The sequence below is a fragment of the Musa acuminata genome, chromosome BXJ2-3 (assembly GCF_036884655.1).
Source record: "Musa acuminata AAA Group cultivar baxijiao chromosome BXJ2-3, Cavendish_Baxijiao_AAA, whole genome shotgun sequence".
Lineage (NCBI taxonomy): Eukaryota > Viridiplantae > Streptophyta > Magnoliopsida > Zingiberales > Musaceae > Musa > Musa acuminata.
The window spans coordinates 38,832,072-38,850,272 of NC_088340.1; the positions used below are offsets into that span (position 1 = coordinate 38,832,072).

Genomic DNA, 18,201 nt, shown 5'->3' on the forward strand with positions numbered 1-18,201 from the left:
GTGGTTGGAGGACTCTCTGTTCACGCAGCGCCACAGAACCCACCGGTGTAATGGCAACGAAGACGGTGCCCCCCACATTGCGGTACCTAACGCGTGATGCACGCAGGAGGCCTCCTGCTTTAAGAAACGTGCCGCCGTAATATGAACCGCAGATCGTGCCAAAGTCTACGTGTGTCCTCCTTCCTCATTGCAAGCACTGAATTCTAATCCAATCCTTCCTCTATCAAACTGCACAAATTAACATCGGGTCACGTTTAAGCAAGTGCGATCGGTTTGGTCAACATGTAGGTGTAAAAAGTAATATTAAGTATAAATGTTATTCACAACATACTTCATATTCACTAATGTGTTCCACTTGTTCGATTCGATATTTATACGCCGGGACACGCTTAATCGAACCCCGCTGACCGCATCAGCAGAGCACGACAGTGTAGACAAGAACCGATTACAACCAACACGTTGGGTGCATATATCAATCTCCTCAGCAAACCAATCCACGTAACGAAGAAAAGAAAAAGGAAGAAATAGTAAGTACTACGAACGCTATACCCGCTCCGTTACCAGGATATATCTCCTGGCGGAAGATTGCTCATGTCCGTTGGGCCCACCGAGGGAGGACCGATCTGGGCGAGTGCAGATGCGGGTGACTTCGTTTGATTTTCTACTTTTCTGGTTCATTTTCTTATTTGAAGGGCATTTTGGGGTTTCCACCACGTTAGCTTGAGGAATGGAATTTGGATTTGGAGTTCCCCCATTCGCAACAGTGGTGTTTTATTGGAGAACATCTCATTTGCCATCGCCTTCTCCTCTTCTTTTCGTTCCACGTTCTCGCCTTCCAAGCCCCACCTTTCGTTCGCTCTCAGGTATAATTATCTTTCTCCGATCGTATTTATGCTCAATCGCATCTTTACTTCACCTGAAGTCTCCTGGATTTTGGGGTTTGGTGTGGGTGGACGACAGATTATTTTTTTCTTCTTTCTTTTTCTTTTCTGGTTCTTGAATGTAAAATGAGTTCTGGGAATGTGCTTCGTCCCAATCTTGAGCTGGACGGTGTTCCAAGCTTAGTCTATAAGAGGCTTTCTGTCGAAATAATCTCCTAGGTTTTGTTAATTGCCTCTTTTCTTGTTTCTTTTTTGGTTTCGGAACACCTTTTGCTGTATTTAACGTTGGTTTGATTTATTTTCTCCTGGGAGTCTATGAATTTGTGCTTCTATTGCAAGAATTTAGTCTCTTCTCATGAGTAGTTGACCTAGAAACATTAGTTCTTTTATTTTGGCAGCGTTCTGACGTATCTGTCAGCCTCTCTTTTTTCTACCTTTGTGATGGGGGTTAAGTTCTTGTAAGACTGATGGATGCGCTAGTTCTATCTCGTGGATAAAGCTTAACTGTAAGAAAGAAACTAGTGGACTAGTTTCAGCTTTTTCTTGGAATTGTAAATAGGTAAAACTGTCAAGGACATCTGGGGCATGTAACTAGGGCAATCCGTGCAGCACATGTTATCATTAGAGCATAAATAATACCTCTCACGTTATATTAATTAAGACATGCTTACTAAGCCATGTAGATTCTGGAACCTGTGTTATTTGGACTTGAAACCGAAACCAATTGAACTCACAAAAGGGTTTAGTTTGCTAGAAGGTCTTGCTTGCTTGCTATTGGTCGTTGGCTACTGATTGTTAAGTTTCTAGCCTGTATCTTATATCTTTTTCAAAAAAAACATGATTAACATGATTCTTACTAAAATGCTACCGTGATGGTTCCATTGTTCTAGTTGCATTCAGTTTTAGATAGTATTTTAATGTTTGAGGCATCGCATACTTGACATGGTCTACATACTCAAATGTCACTTGTTGAGAGAGGGAGGAGGATGGGGAGCGGGGACATCCTACTTATCAATATATATATATTTTTTTCTGTTGTGTTATTCTATGGAGTCCTTGGAATCAGTGGTCCAAAATAAATGCATTTGTTTTATTTTGCAGTTTACTGAGGATACTTAAAATTTTATTTTTTTTGTTAAAAATGTTTCTTCTGTGTAAGCTTGGTAATTTTACTCTTGCTGCTTGTTATGATATCTTAATCAATGATCCATTTACTATGTTATCCTTAGGTACAATTTCAAAAGTGGTCCTCTGGTATAGTTCTTCTCTCCGCAACAACAAGAAGACCATTGCAAGATGTCAAGAATTGATTAATGGGCAAAAATAAGCAGTCTATTGGTCCTTTGTTTGATACCCTCAGAATGGAGAGGGTTAGGACAATCTTAACTCACACCTATCCTTATCCACATGAACATTCAAGGCATGCAATGACGGCAGTTATGGTTGGATGCCTGTTCTTTATATCTTCTGACAACATGCATACCCTTATTCAGAAGTTGGACAAGAATTTCAAATGGTGGTCCATGTACTTCTGCTTGATTGGTTTTTTCTATTTTTTCTCATCTCCTTTTGTCAGGAAAACTATTAAACCAAGCTATTCAAACTTTAGTCGCTGGTATGCCTCTCTCTATATAGCTGCAAGTAATTGTATTATTCTTTTATTTGTGTCGTCCTCGTTGGTCTTTGTTTAGGCAAAATAAAGAACGAAGAGATAAATAGTATCAACAAATCTTACTTATTTAAAATGAACCATCAGACATGCTGCCATAGCGGATGGAAGTTTTATGGAGTAATTGCAAATTTATTTTGTTGTAGGTATATTGCATGGATCTTTGTAGCAGCCTTATATCATCTCCCGAGTTTTCAGTCGATGGGAGTGGATTTGCGGATGAATCTTTCTCTATTTTTGACAATTTATATCTCTTCAGTCTTTTTTCTTATTGTGTTTCATATCATATTTCTTGGCCTTTGGTATGTGGGTCTTGTTTCTCGTGTAGCAGGGAAACGGCCAGAAATCCTAGCCATCATCCAGAATTGTACAGTAAGCACTTTAGCTGGTTCCCATATATAAATCAACAAATCCTCTATTAAGAATTTTCCCTGTATAACAAATTGCCTCTCCTGCTATAGTGCAGGTCATTAGTATAGCTTGCTGTGTATTCTATAGTCATTGTGGAAACCTAGCTGTTGTAAGAGAAAACCACTTTGATAGAAGGACTTCAAGTTGGTTGTCCTTTTCGTTTTGGAAGAAGCAAGAAACAAACACTTGGATATCAAAGTTTCTCAGAATGAATGAGTTTAAAGACCAGATTTGTTCATCTTGGTTTGCTCCAGTTGGATCTGCAAGCGACTATCCTCTTTTTTCTAAATGGGTCCTTTATGGGGAGGTGACATATTGTCATCCACATTGGATTATTCATCGAGCTTTAATCTTCACAGTTGTTTGGCCCGTGTTTTAAATAATTTTGTTCTTCATTTTTCAGCTAACATGCAGTGGATCATGTCCTGGTCTTTCCGATGAAATATCCCCTTTATTCTCATTGTGGGCGACATTTATGGGACTTTACATGGCTAATTATGTGGTGGAACGGTCAACTGGGTATGCAATTGTTTTAAGTTTTAAATCCATTGTGGAAAGTGTCTAATCAAGCTTGAGACACTGTGAGCTTATATTTGAGTGTTATGTAGGAGTATTTTCATAGAAGGCTTGTATTTTAATTGTTTAGATGTTACAATGGCATCAAATGTTGGATGGTCCCATCTCTATGTTGAAATTCACATTCCTTTATGGCCCTTCTAATTCATCATCTTAAATCTCATAGATGGGCTCTCACACATCCTTCATCAATATCAGAATACGAGAAGTTGAAAAAGCAAATGAAGCCTGATTTCTTGGATATGGTTCCATGGTACTCAGGGTAGGTTATTAGCTATTGTAAACTATGATTTACAGCAAAGATTGGAATTTGACAATGGTTCTGACGGTTTATGGTAACATTTTACAGGACATCAACTGATTTATTCAAAACGGTATTTGATCTCATGGTGTCAGTAACTTTGTTTCTGGGTCGGTTTGATATGCGTATGATGCAGGTAAAACTGTTATCAATTCTTTTCTTTTTCTTTTTTAAGGTTTACATACTCTCTGGGATTAACACTACCTGATTTGGTTGTACCCATCTTGGGCTTTACTAATGATTTCGAAGTTGGAGCTAGAGTTCTATTTTTGAAGTTATCCTGTTTATTTTTTAAATTGTCTATTAAGTGCCGGTTTAATTTTTTAGATTTTATATATTGACCGATTTCCACTTGTATATAAAGATTGTAATTGATTAAAAATCACAAATATAATGAAATTCTCACCTTTTTACCCTTTTCAATTCTTTTGAAGTGTCTTCTGCTGTTAATTCTCTTTGCTAGGTTGTTTTTTTTATTTCTGTGTCACAGTTAACTTCTGATCTATCTCATTTATTTAGTGTGGTTCAAGTTTATTAAATTTTTAATTGATGTACTTAAATCAGGCTGCTATGAGCAAGGTTCCAGATGAAGCCAAGAATGGTGATCTTTTCTATGACCATTTGTCAGAAAGAGACGATTTGTGGTTTGATTTTGTTGCAGACACTGGTGATGGTGGGAACTCGACATATACAGTGGCTCGACTATTGGCCCAACGTTCACTACATTTGAGCCTTGGTGACTCTACCCGTTCTCTTCAACGTGGTGATTTGCTTCTTATTGGAGGGGATCTTGCGTAAGATTATATTCATTACCTCATTGAGATTAAATGAAACTAATGTGATAAGAGTTTTTATCTGTTTGAAAACAACCATGATACCATGACCAAAAAAGGAATATTCAATATAGTCACTCGGTAGGACTTTTATGCTTATAAGTTTCTTTTATTTTAATTAACATTACTATTCAATTCTTGAAAGAATTTTGGTCTCAAAAGATTGTTCCCTCCCATTGGTCTTTCTTTGCCACGCCAGTTTCTGCACTTTTGGCTTCAGCTTCCAACTAAAAGGATCCTGTTAGTAGTCTATCACTAGATTTCAGTCTGCTGATCAAGCAATTCTCCGTATGTCTGATTTGGTGATGATTCTTGAATTTTAAAATCCTTGCTGGATTCCTAATTATATATTCCAAGGTCATGCTTTGTTCAAACTCATTTATCAAGCATGTTCAGTGAATCTTATTCATGTAAATTTAGTATTTCAAGGGGCATATTAGTTGGTGTGTTATTTGAACTTGTGCCATCATGTTACTTGCTGTTGCAATATTTTAATTCGAAGATGGTTTTCCTCTAAATTTTCATCCAGTTTTAGTATGGCTGATAGAGGGTTTTTGTTTCTACAAAATTATAGTTAAAAGTTGTAGCATTCAAGAACATGAAAATCTTGCACAGGTATCCAAATCCTTCTGCATATACATATGAGAGACGCTTATTCTGTCCTTTTGAAGATGCTCTCCAGCCTCCATCCTGGTACAAAGCTGAACATATAGCAGTAAGCAAACCAGAGCTTCCGTATGGTGTGTCAGAAATGAAGCAATATGATGGGCCTCAATGTTTTATAATTCCTGGCAACCATGGTTGGTAGTCATTTGCTATGTAGATGCTACTTGAGATTATTCCAAACAATACTTTTTAATCATGTTGATTTGGTTTGATTTATAGTCTTGTCGTCTAAGAGATTCTATTTAAAAGACTTGATTGTTATCGATGCACAGTAGACTAAACTTATTTCTTGTACAGATTGGTTTGATGGGCTTCACACTTTTATGAGATATGTGTGCCACAAGAGCTGGTTGGGTGGGTGGTTTCTGCCTCAGAAGAAGAGTTATTTTGCTTTGAAGCTTCCCAAAGGTTGGTGGGTGTTTGGTCTTGACCAGGCTCTTCATGGTGACATTGATGTCTACCAGTTCAAATTTTTTGCAGAAATATGTCGGCAAAAGGTATCCTGATCTCCTTTGCTGTGAATTTTTGTCTCTGTGGATACCTTTATTGCTGTCTTTGCAAATACTGGAATAACAGTATTTGTTTGTTGATAAATACATGGAAGCCAAGGATTGGTCAAGGTTAGGTCTTGATTGAGTCCTTAGTCTAGATTACACTTTGGTGCCCTATGTTTGATATGATTGGTTCGTCAAGTATACTGTAAGTTAGTCTAATTCTGTTTTCCAACTTTGAGGATTCATATCATGAATTTCATTATTATTTTTTGTTAATGATTTATGAGTCCTAAACAACAACAGTCTGGATATATTGCCAGTAAATCCCTTGGCATTTGTAATTGGTTTTTTCTTATGAGTGTTTACTGACCTAACTCAACGAGACATGAGATGTGTTTATATGTATGATGGATTGGATCATGTGTGTCTCTAATGGAAGTCGAGTTGTGCTCTATATAGCTAGTAGGATGGGTGTTTCTTCATTCTTCGTTTTCTTACCTTTCTCTTATACACACTAGGGGTGTTCAAATCAAATCGAAAAATCGAACCGAATTGATTCAAAACTGGTTCAATCCGAATCAATTCACTAATGGTTCGGTTTTGAAGGCTATAAATGGTTGTAGTTCAAGGTACCCTTCTTTGGTTTGGTTAATCGGTTCAAACCAAACCAAACCAATTTTAATTTGAAAGATATCAATCCGGTTGAGTTTATTATCCAAAGCCCTTAGCTGATTCAAACTGGCCAAAAGGTCCAATTTCACATATGATGTGGGCTCAATTTCACAAATCTTGTTGTGTCATGCAATTGGACCAAGTTTCCGGTTCGATTCAATTAAATAGAATTGGTTCATTTGATTTTTTTTTTAATTACTTGAAATTACAAATCGTGAATCAGTTAACTGAACCAGATTAACCGGTTTTGAATCTGTTCGGTTAGGTATATCCGAATTAGTTTCGGTTCAGACTACCTTACTTTAACTGAACCGAACCGAAAAAATGGTTTTGTTCGGTTTGACCCTTAACTGTTCGGTTCGGACAGGTTTGAACACCTCTAATACACATAGTAAATGGTGGTCACAGGATTTGATCCCAGGATTTTGCTTTTAACAGTCAAGGTTTCTTACCAGCTATGGTCCCTAGCACCTTTAAAATATTTAGAAGACTCAAAATTTGGGTAAGATAGGTAATTTATAGTGAGGTGAATTGATCCTGGGACTTTGCTGTTGACAGTCAAAGTCCCATTGATACTAAAATGTTTTTTTCTCTCATTCTTTCTTGTTAGTTGTATAGGACCTCCATTTCTTGCATTTTGTTACTGCAGCAAATTTAAGCAGCAATCATATTTATACAGGACGTATTATCTTATGGATTCTTCACGACAAATAGAGAAACTGCAGGTTCTAGATTTGGCAATCTCTATACTAGCTATACTTTTAAGTTCTCTCCCTAGAAGCCTTCTGTGCTATATCTTCCTTGTTACTTTCTCCTCTTTTGTTTAATGGCTTCAATTTGTCACTGATCTCGTTGAGGATCTTTGATCATAAGCTTCCTTATGAATACCCATGTTATATAAACCATGGTGTCATTAAAATTCTTGATTTCTTATAGTGTAATGTGCTGAATTGATGATTTATGGCCTTTTGACAAAAAAGTGCCAAATTAAAATAGAGGAAATTGAGATATGGGCTGTCTGATTACTATTAATAAAGCATTTGGTAGCTGATTGACCCTTCTGATATTTGAGAGCCAATGTAGATGGAGTGTCAAGTATGAAGTTTGATGATAAAAATTCAATTGGTTGCAACTACAAATGCATTATGATATTATATGAGATGTTGAACTTTGTGCATTGAATAATTATCTTTTTGAAATGCTTATTGGGAACATATGGGGCTATGAAGGCATTAGTGAGGGGTGGTTAAACATGTAATTTTGTGGACTATAATGGAAAATATTAGATACTTCCAATTCAAATATTTCATTATAGTGTTGCTTGGTGATGAGGTCAAATTTGGTTGTCGATCCGAGCTACAGAATCTGAACTGAACCGACCTGGATCAAATTTTCCAGCCAAGGGTCCATTAGGAACTGTCTACTCTGAGGAAGATCCTGTATGGTTTTATTCTTTCTGGTGGTTCTCAAAAGGCACCGTTGAGAACGAAGTGACCTTTGACTTTCTATTAGGTTTTGGTTCTCCAGCTCTCCAATGAATACGGGACACATGGCCTCGTCATTTGGATCATCTATTTTTCTGATATTCATTGTGCTAGACTCCATCAAATTTCAGTTCATATTCTTGGATGATCTAATTATCCTCAGATCTAGTTATGCACATGATTTTCTAAAAATCCTAAGCTAGATTTGCAATTTTCCTATACCTTGGTTGCTGCAGGTTCATGTTCTGGTATTGCTAGTTCCACTATGCATCCACCTTAGTAATGGTTGGAACTTCAAATAAACACAAGGTCTTTTGGTCTCAATCAGGACAAATCAGAAATAATACTTTGGGAAGTGATATTGAAATTGAAGTATGACGCTGATATTAGGAAAGTGCAAATTGTCCTACCCATTTATTATTTCTTCGTTCAGGTTATGGAGATTCTTTTTTGTAAAAGATATCACTAGATTGAGAGTCCATCATAAGATTTACCACTTATGGTTACAAATGCCTATTCGTCTTTGGTTCTCATTTTATCACTATATTACATGCTGGAACTTGTAAATGAACAAACAATATATTATTTTGGCAAGGGCCAAACCACTACAAATCCAAATGATAGAAGAAGCAGCAGAACATATTTTGAGAATGAACTTGAGTCTAGATTTTTACATATGATACTTGGGAGTTGGTGCACTACTACATAAATTTCATTGTTTTCAAGCTTTTGCAGTATTTTAATTCAGTGAAGATTTCATATCTGGAGCTGAGACAATATAGACCATTGTAATGACGAAGTAGAAGACCGAAACTTATTTGATTTCTTTCCTGAAGCATCCTCTTATGTCTGTTACATTGCACATGGTGAAATTGCAGTGGAAGTTATCCAATCTTTATTTCCATTCTGATGGATTGTCATTTTTCAGTTCTTTTTGCACATGTCATTCTGATATTCATTTAGTTTCACAACAATCATGCTCATAACTCTGGATCTTTGCTTAGAATCATAATTTGTATCAAATGATTGTTTCGTTCGTGATTGTATTCCCTATATTTGTAACAATTTCTAATTATACTCATGATGCTTGTAAATTACTTGGTCAAATTTATTAAAAAGGTTGTTACTCCTTTTTTTTCTGCTTTAGTTGCATCTATTGGTTTGCAGAATGGCTCGATGAAATATTTCATTATGTCAAACTTGAAGATAATTGGATAACTTCTCAGGTTCAAGAAAATGACTGTGTCATTGTAATAACTCATGAGCCTAATTGGCTTCTTGATTGGTACTGGAATGATGTCACTGGGAAAAATGTCTCTCATCTGATAAAGGACTACCTGCATGGTAGATGTAAGCTTCGCATTGCTGGGGATTTGCACCATTATATGCGCCATTCTTTTGTTCCATCAGAGAAGCCTGTTTATGTGGAACATTTGCTTGTAAACGGTTGTGGTGGAGCCTTTTTGCACCCTACACATGTTTTCCGAAACTTTAATAGCTTTTATGGAAGTTCTTTCAAAAGCAACGCTACGTATCCTTCTTATGATGATTCTAGTAGGGTAAGCCATAGTATTTTTCTGTCCTTTTCTTCCACATTTAAGCATATATTTTGCTTTTTTCCATGTTTTTAATCGTCTGATCTAATTCATGGCTGATTAAGTTTTGTTTTGCACATCCTTTTTTCTTCCCAAATCTTCTTGATCTTATACATTTTGGAATTGTTTGTTTAGATTGCTTTGGGCAATATTCTGAAGTTCAGAAGAAAGAATTGGCAATTTGATTTCATTGGTGGTATCATATACTTCATATTGGTGTTTTCTATGTTTCCACAGGTAAAATGTTCTATGATTCTGCTCCTTAGCTTCAGATTTTATAAAATTGTTTTGGCACTTTGTACAACTTCCATTTTGGTGCATTCACATTTTATTAAAGACACTGGAATTCTTGGCGCTTTCTTTGTTGTTATGGTTCATGTTCTGAAGATAAATTTTCGAATCATGCTTTTATGTATTTGTACAACTTGTTCTGCTAGGTTGAAACACATTAATTAGTTTGTTATTGATAGAAATACTAGATGGATGAAGTAACCTAGAATTTTATTTTCATTCTTGGATTGTTATATTTTAAATTGAAGATATAATTCTATGTAACAGATTATACCCGGTAATTTCAGAACATGGAAATGGTTCAGTGGTTTTATTATTAGGACAATTGAAATTGCATACATATGAGTTGCTTTTTGATTTAAGACTGAAAGATCCTTTCTATCAAGGTCTGCCGTACCGAAGTGTACCGCCCGTACCAGGCGGTACGTACCGGTCCGATAGGTCACTGGTACGCGGACCGCCTGGTACTGCTACAGTGCTACAATATTATACTGTAGCACTGCTACAGTATGGAAAAAATAAAAAAAATATTCGGTACGCCCTGATGTACCACCTGGTACCGTACCGTACCGAGCCCGAGTTTCTATAGCATATTATTTGTGTCTTTGCCCGTGGTCGGCAGGCAACGAGATGGGCAGCAACAGGAGGCGAAATGGGAGAAGAGGGCTCGTGAATGTGAACCCTAAAGAGTATTAATTAATTAATTTTTAATGGGTTGGACCAGACCACATGGGACAGTGGCGGTCTGCATACCGGTTCATGCCTGGACAGGTACATACCACTCATTTCTTACTGAGCGAAATGGTGGTCCATGGTCTTATGGCTTAAATTGCATTTTTCTCTAACAAGAAATGTCACTGACCAGTGAAGTTTGAACTTTTAACATCTTACCAACCTCATAAATTTGGTGTAACAATTATATTATAAGGCTGATTTCCTGACTACTCGTTAGAAGCTATTAGGGTATAGAGGTAGCTGATTCTGCATCCTTTTAGAAGGGACTGGTCCATGTGGAGGCTCCACATGGTTTTCTGATAATATGCGCAGACTCCTGGTTATTTATATACCTCTTCCTTTCTGTAAAAGATCATTTATACATGCCAAGCTGAGTACTATCCATTAGATTCATTTTATGCCATTATTAGATATAGATATCCAACTTTTGTGGAAGCTAAGTATTTTTCTAAGATTGTCAATAGCTAACACATCTCTATATTTGAATATGTGATGGCTTGTGGCTAACACATCTTTATAAGAGAGCATGGTCATTGTCTTTAAGATAAGATGTTAATTTTTGATGAAACATTCCTCATAATTGTCATTGTCATCATTATCTTTATTATCATTTCATTATAAGATTTGTTCATCATTATGTCTTTGATCCCCAAATTATCTGACAATTAAAGTTCAGAGAGGGGTTCCTTATTATGTCTTTGAATAAATTTAAATAACTGACTTAAATTGGGGTATTGGATTCAATTTGCTTCGAATTGTTTTGCAATGGGTTTTCAGCTTGGTTTGAGAAGCATAAAACTGAAGCTAGGTTGCAGATCCTCTAGTTCTCAATTAACCACAGAAATTAAACCAAACTGAAAAGCAATACTTGCCATATATTCTAGTATACATAATGTACTAACCAATGTGCTCGATAAAGATAATCACCATCATTTCAATATTATCTATAAATACATCACTCAATTTGAGTTTTATACTGTGTGACGTATGACATGCACCATGGAATTACACACACACACACATATGTATATATGTGTGTATGTTCTCACAAGCAAGGATTGATGTATCGCCCAAAACGATATAGTACATGCGATACATATCAGTCCGACAATTGATCGAGATGCGGATCACCCTGTCCTTGGCAGTATACAGCAGCCGGGTCGCATTGGGCGATACAGTCTTCGTAATGAGTGAAACGATCGAAATTGGAACGTTATGGATCAATGGATGTGATCCCCTGGTCCAACAGTCAAATTGACTCTTGGGCCACTTTAAAACTCCATTTGAACCTCCTCTCTCCCTCTCTCACTCTCACAACTACAAGCAGATGCGACAAAGTCTCTATGATGTAGACATATAGTGAAACTCATCATATTCACCTCCGTCATATTTTGGAGGATCTTACGACGAACAACAAAACGAAGATAGTTGGTCAGTCTTTTTCAAGGCTCATTGTTTTTGTGATACGGAGCAGTAGGTAAATGGCAATAGCAGAAGTACCAACATTTGCCAACCTCCTAACCAATACTTGTCACAATCATACTTGCCTCAGGAGCCTCGGACACATTATTCAGGTCGATCAAGCAATAACCATCGCCACGTTGATGCACCAATGATATACAGTTTATCATTACAGTATGTCATGGTAGCAGTTTGATTTTGGTGGTATAAATTCATAAGATCGAGGATCCCAATCCATCAACTATGGAATCCCGTCATTCGTTTTGGTGGTTGAAGCAGTTATATACAATTTGCTTTCATTTATTACTTGGTTTGTTTAAATCTTAAAGTTTTAACACGTAATCTAGCATGTCAATTCGTATCTTTGTAGATGATTTAATATCAACGCAAGAACCATGCGGAACATGCTGCAAAGTTGCTTTCACCAAAAAAAAACAATCCACTATCCCTTATTTGGACATTTCCTTATTGAAATTGAACCGAATTTGCATTTAGGTCTAATTAAAAGCCTCTAATTTAGGTTTTTTTTTTTTTCATTTTCAGATATTTTTGGGAAATTTCCAGCCATTTTTTGGGTTTGTCGACACATACCAGCGTACCGACATATGGTATGCTGGTGCTAATCGGTATGTACCAGTCCAGACCTGGACCCGCACCACCGGTCAGCACGAGACTGCAAACCTTGCCCACAAGTGCTAAATTGTAATATGTTACTGCTAATTTTTTTGAAATTTAAAGATCCTCTAAAGAGGTTTACCTATGCTGACACTAAGAAACATGTGGGATTTTTTGTTGACACACCAAAATCCACTTTATTGATCATTTTCATAGGAGCTATCTTCTTTTCTCTCTGTTACTTGTTTCTGTGTTCTCCAGTAGCATCTGCTGAAGAATTCACAAATGCACCTGTTGATAATTCTCAGTTACCATAGTCGTTGACTGTAACTGTTAAATATGATGTGTTGCCTATTCTCCAGTATAATTCAACCTTTCATTCACTTCAGACAATGAAATCTGCATATATGCATTGTCTTGGTCTTTTAGTTATTGTAGTTGATGACTTTGATACTTGAACAGTCACTTCAATTGTACATTGCATATTACATCTTCTAAAAGTTGGAAACTTGAAAACATGATTGCTTTTGTACTTCTACTGTCCACGAGCTGCTGAAACTTTTCTTATATGGTAATTCTTTTGTCAGGTTAGGAACATTTGCTAAGTTTATCTTAAGATAGATGACATCTTAAAGTATTGACATTTTTTGTATTAAACATTTTAGTGTGATGTTTTCCGCATCTTACATGATGATTCACTGTCTGGACGTCTCAACAACTTCTTTAGTACAATGTGGAGGAACTTCTTGTATATGTTGGAACACTCTTATGTTTCTCTGGTGGGTACTCTCCTGTTGACAGTGGCATCATTTTTCTTTTTGCCAACAAAACTATCACGGAAGAGCCGGGCTGTAATTGGTGTTCTTCATGTTTCTGCTCATATGTTTGCTGCCCTGATTTTGATGTTGCTTTTGGAATTGGCTATTGATATATGTGTCCGCAATCGTCTATTAGCGACTGCAGGTGTGTAAATTTTTGCTGTGTGATTATTTTCTCCACTATAATCATATGTTGAATATAATGTCACTGCATCTGTCTCTTAAGCAAGGTGGTCTCTTGATTTTGATTTTATCGTCAAATAGTTTAAGTACATCATACATTTGATACATTGGAAAATAAAATGAGTCTGAATACTTCATTTTACTTGTTTGTCTTATCGGTTGAATATATTTAGGCACTCAACAATTTTTCCCCCCCTTCGATATATTCACTCTCCAGCTGGATAATGAGATCTTGATTCATAACCTATTTTCATTGGATTTCAATAATACATTGGATCTTATAAATTTATAACATTGTAAGATCTGCAGCAAACATATGTTCTGTAGTACAATGTAGTCTGGAAAATGGTGAAACCACAAAAATTTTGGTGTGAAGAAGGTGTCTGTTAATCATATGTGACTTGACAAGCTTCGGTTTGCACCATAGGAGTATATTCTTCCAATCAATTATTAGTAAAATCTTTTAATGCTAAATTTCAGGCATCTAGACATGATAAGGGTTAACCCATAACAAGATGAAGGTAGAGAATTAAGTTCTTGGTTTATGTTGGCTTAACGATAACAAATTTCTTGAATTTGTGGTATTTTCTTGGCTAGTTGTTCTGAGATGGAACTGCTGCCAACTGAATAATGTGCTCTAGCTCAAGTGTTCATGCTGCATTATGCAGCTGTTGCCATATTATATACCTTGTTGCATGTCAAGCAGGATGCCTATTCATAGAACTAAGTTGAGCATGGGCATGGCAGGTGGCCATTGCCATGCTAACACTAGGCCTGCAAATTTTTGACATGCAATGCAAAAGCTTGGCTTCTATTCGGTCATGAAGTTTACATGTAGGCTTGCCTTTGCTTGAGCAACAAATCTTTTTCTTGGTTGACTTTTTAGTGTGACTAATAGATGCCATTTTGATTCTTCTCCATAATCATAAGTGATTGCTGAAATTACAATTATGGAGTGATATTTGAAGGTAAATTTTAATGTATTCATCAAAGTGCGATGCTTACTTTGCTCGTAAGGCTTCACTCTGAAATCTGCTGACAGATAGTCCAAAAGGCTTATGAAACTTATCTTGGATTCCAACTAGGATCTTATGATAGTGCTGTTTTACGAGGATCTTGAGATAGATGAGAAATTTATCCATTTTGGAAATTGGAAGCCAATGAGGTTTATATGCTTTATGGTTTAAGCTCTCACAATAGTGCATTGGCACAGGATACTGAGAGGGATGGACGAATCTGTAAAAAAAAGAAAGAAAGATTATCATATTATTAATTTCAAAAGGATTGTTGTTTTTGAAAAGCAGAGATTGTTGTTTAAGAATTCAATGATACTCAGAAATAACTATTATTTTCAGGTGGATTATCATATTTTAGTAGTTATAATGTGATTTATAGGTGAACTAGTTAAGATGATTGTACCATGTAAACAGAAATTATTAGGTTTCTTGCTCACAACTTTTTGCAGGCAGCTGCATTTTTTAGCCATAAATACTAATCTTGTGATATTGTTCATATACTGGTTTCACTTCATTCTTCAATTGTTCAATATTTGCTTATATTAGGCTATCACACTCTCTATGAATGGTATCGATCCATGGAAAGTGAGCATTTCCCAGATCCAACTGGACTACGCGCCCGTATTGAACAATGGACATTTGGACTTTATCCTGCCTGTATAAAGTACCTCATGTCGGCTTTTGACGTTCCTGAGGTGATTGAAGTTTGGTAGTGTTGGTTGGACTTGTCTTATGTACTCCATTGCTTTTACTATTAATATTATTTTCCCTCACAGGTTATGGCTGTCAGTAGAAGCACAATCTGCAGGAAAGGGATTGAGACCCTTCCACGTGGTGGTGCCATTATCTACTATGCTTCAGTATTTCTGTATTTCTGGGTCCTCTCTACGCCCGTTGTATCTCTGGTATTTGGCAGCTATTTATATATCTGCATCAACTGGTTCCACATTCACTTTGATGAAGCCTTTTCCTCCCTTCGCATTGCAAACTATAAGGCATTTACTCGCTTCCATATTACTCCGACTGGTGATCTTGAAGTCTTCACTCTTGCAGTTGATAAGGTGATGGCTTTACACTTGCAGCTTACTTTACACAATCTATCATAATAACGACGTTGTTTTGGGCTGATTCCAATATATATTTTTTAACAATACCAGCCTTATTATAATAATTTAAAGAAACATATATTCCATCCTGGAAATTTGTTACTGCCTTTGTTAGTTTTTCTCCTAGCTGCCTCTTTGTACCCGTTTGTCATGGTCCCATGTTCTGCTACATCTAATCTATTTGCTTAGTCTAGGTTACTCATAAGGCATGGGCATTCTCTGATACTTGGTAAAACATATGCAGTGTTTAGTGATCATAAGATTATAATTAATGACAACTGTGGTTGCCTGAGCAATTATTTATTGTTGAAGTTCATTGTGGGCTCGGTGTTATCAGATTCCTTGTTTGATTTATTTTTTAAAATTCCATTTCCTGTAGATGATGCAAATTTACTTGCTGGTTCTTTGGAACCAGAAGATGTCCAATGCCAGATGTCTCTTTCCTCTAACCCACCGGTTCTCTTTTTATCCACAAATTCACATCTGCCAATGCCATCCTCAAATTCTTTCAATTCAGAAAAGAATTTGAAGTTGCTTGTTATGTTGCATTGGTTATTTTCTTGGGATCTGGATTGTCAATTTTTCTGTATTACATCCTGATTTCCTCTCTGCATTATAACACAACATACTATAGATTACGGCTAAACATCAATACTGAATCATCAGCTAAATTCGGAAAATATTGGAACTTGCTTGTGATGATGTATTAGTTCTTGGGATCTTGATTTTCAAATTTCTGCATTCCATCCTGACATCCTCACTGCATTATGACCCAACAGTTTTATATCTTATACTTCAAAACTTATAGGAAGACATCTAAAATCTCCAGGTTCTTATGTCAGGACTCCTATTGACATGCATTTACTCCTGCATTGTAAGTGAATGGGACATATCTTGATTCCTAGTATTGGATCAAGGAATTCAAATGATCGAATTTATTTCTGATGAGACATTAGCTGCAAATGGTAAAGATCTGATCGCATTGCACAGAGATTGAAGCATTACCTTGTATAGGTTCTTTTAAAGATAATTACTTTTTTCTGTTTATACCATGACTTGATTACACATTTATGGATGCTTCATACGGTTCTCAGTTTAACTGCAGCTTGTGTTTTTGTCAATTAGGTTCCGAAGGACTGGAAGCTGGATTCCAAGTGGGACACCGAACCGAAAGAGCCACTGCAGTTGAGCCATCTCAGAATGTTCCCCAGCAAATGGACGGCAGCTACCGGCACAGACCCAGTTAACTCTGTGCGCATTATCGACCATTTTGTCATCCAACGGACACCGAACTCTACTGCTGATGCAAATGGTTGATTCCCTTGTCATATTTTATCTGGGTTTGTATCATAGTTGTAAAAAAAAAGGGGAAATATCAACCATGTTCATTGACCACCACTGGCAGCAACAAGGTTGATTGACTTGTCATATAGGAAATCAGATGGCTGATTTCTCTCGATAGTTTTAAACAGTCATGGGAATACTGGCAATTTAGAAGGGAATAGCGGTAATATCAAGTTTCGATGCCCTTTATTTTTTGGGGCAAATGCTTTTTGGTTTAATGCCTCAGATCTTTATGATGGCCTAGTGCAGGCTAGCTTGGCAAAACAGGGGCAAATCCAAGTAGCTTAGCTTAAAATCGAGTATTACAAACGGCTGAAAGGTCTTGGTTGGATTGCCCAGAATCCCATGTCCAGTTGTGTCAAGAGGATGAGCTCTCGATTTTGAGTCATGGCCATAATGTTGTACGGTTTGTAACGCTGCGCACAGGGTGGTCTACTACTGCATCGTTAGTAGCATTTCCACCGAGGATGAGCAGGAAGACGAACACAAATGACGTGATAAAAGCGGCATGTTGACTATTTATCGTGAAATAACACCTTAGCTTCTGCCTCAGAAAGTGTAGTAATTAATTAATGTGGGGTGTGTAGGCCGATTGATTTAGGTAATGTTCAATGTGCTTTTGAATTTTGGTAACTTTGTTTTAACAGTCTAAAAACTTAGGCAGACGAGGGAAACCCAAGCTCTTGCATGATAATTTTGGTTGCAAAGGGAATTGCATTACAACGCGATGCTTACTCTTTTTTAAGTCACAGGTCACATACCTCCGGCGATGTAGGACGGAAATATGAGCATCAATTTTTCTTTGTTTTGCCCGTCATCAGCCAATGTAGCCGAGGATAGAAACACAAAAATAGGAGGAAAGGGAAAAGAAACAGAGAAGTCGAGTCAATAATGCATGTTGAGCTTCAACCGGGACGGAAGCCGAATCGAGAACATCAAAGCGTCACAGTTGGTAAAGATGTTTGTAGGACAACCAACATACATAAATATTCCCATCATGCCTCGAGCAACGAACGACTCTACTCCTCCTACGGCACAAAGGTTTCAACT

At 36.9% G+C, this 18,201-nt stretch overlaps 1 protein-coding gene across 2 annotated transcripts; it reads left to right on the forward strand.

Moving 5' to 3' along the window:
• The first annotated feature begins 714 nt into the window (after positions 1-714).
• LOC103979011 (uncharacterized) lies at positions 715-17,369 on the forward strand. Of its 2 annotated transcripts, none has more exons than XM_009395002.3 (16): positions 715-863; positions 2,111-2,496; positions 2,697-2,922; positions 3,017-3,268; positions 3,365-3,480; positions 3,704-3,799; positions 3,887-3,974; positions 4,403-4,632; positions 5,287-5,471; positions 5,635-5,834; positions 9,214-9,546; positions 9,718-9,819; positions 13,350-13,647; positions 15,248-15,396; positions 15,478-15,762; positions 16,933-17,369. In XM_009395002.3, exons 2-16 carry the CDS (start codon positions 2,195-2,197, stop codon positions 17,122-17,124), a joined length of 3,054 nt encoding a protein of 1,017 aa, XP_009393277.2. In that variant the 5' UTR covers positions 715-863; positions 2,111-2,194; the 3' UTR covers positions 17,125-17,369. The 2 variants fall into 2 exon arrangements, with proteins under 2 accessions (XP_009393277.2, XP_018679141.2); XM_018823596.2 differs by lacking the exon at positions 715-863 and adding an exon at positions 919-1,100.
• Positions 17,370-18,201: the final 832 nt, after the last annotated feature.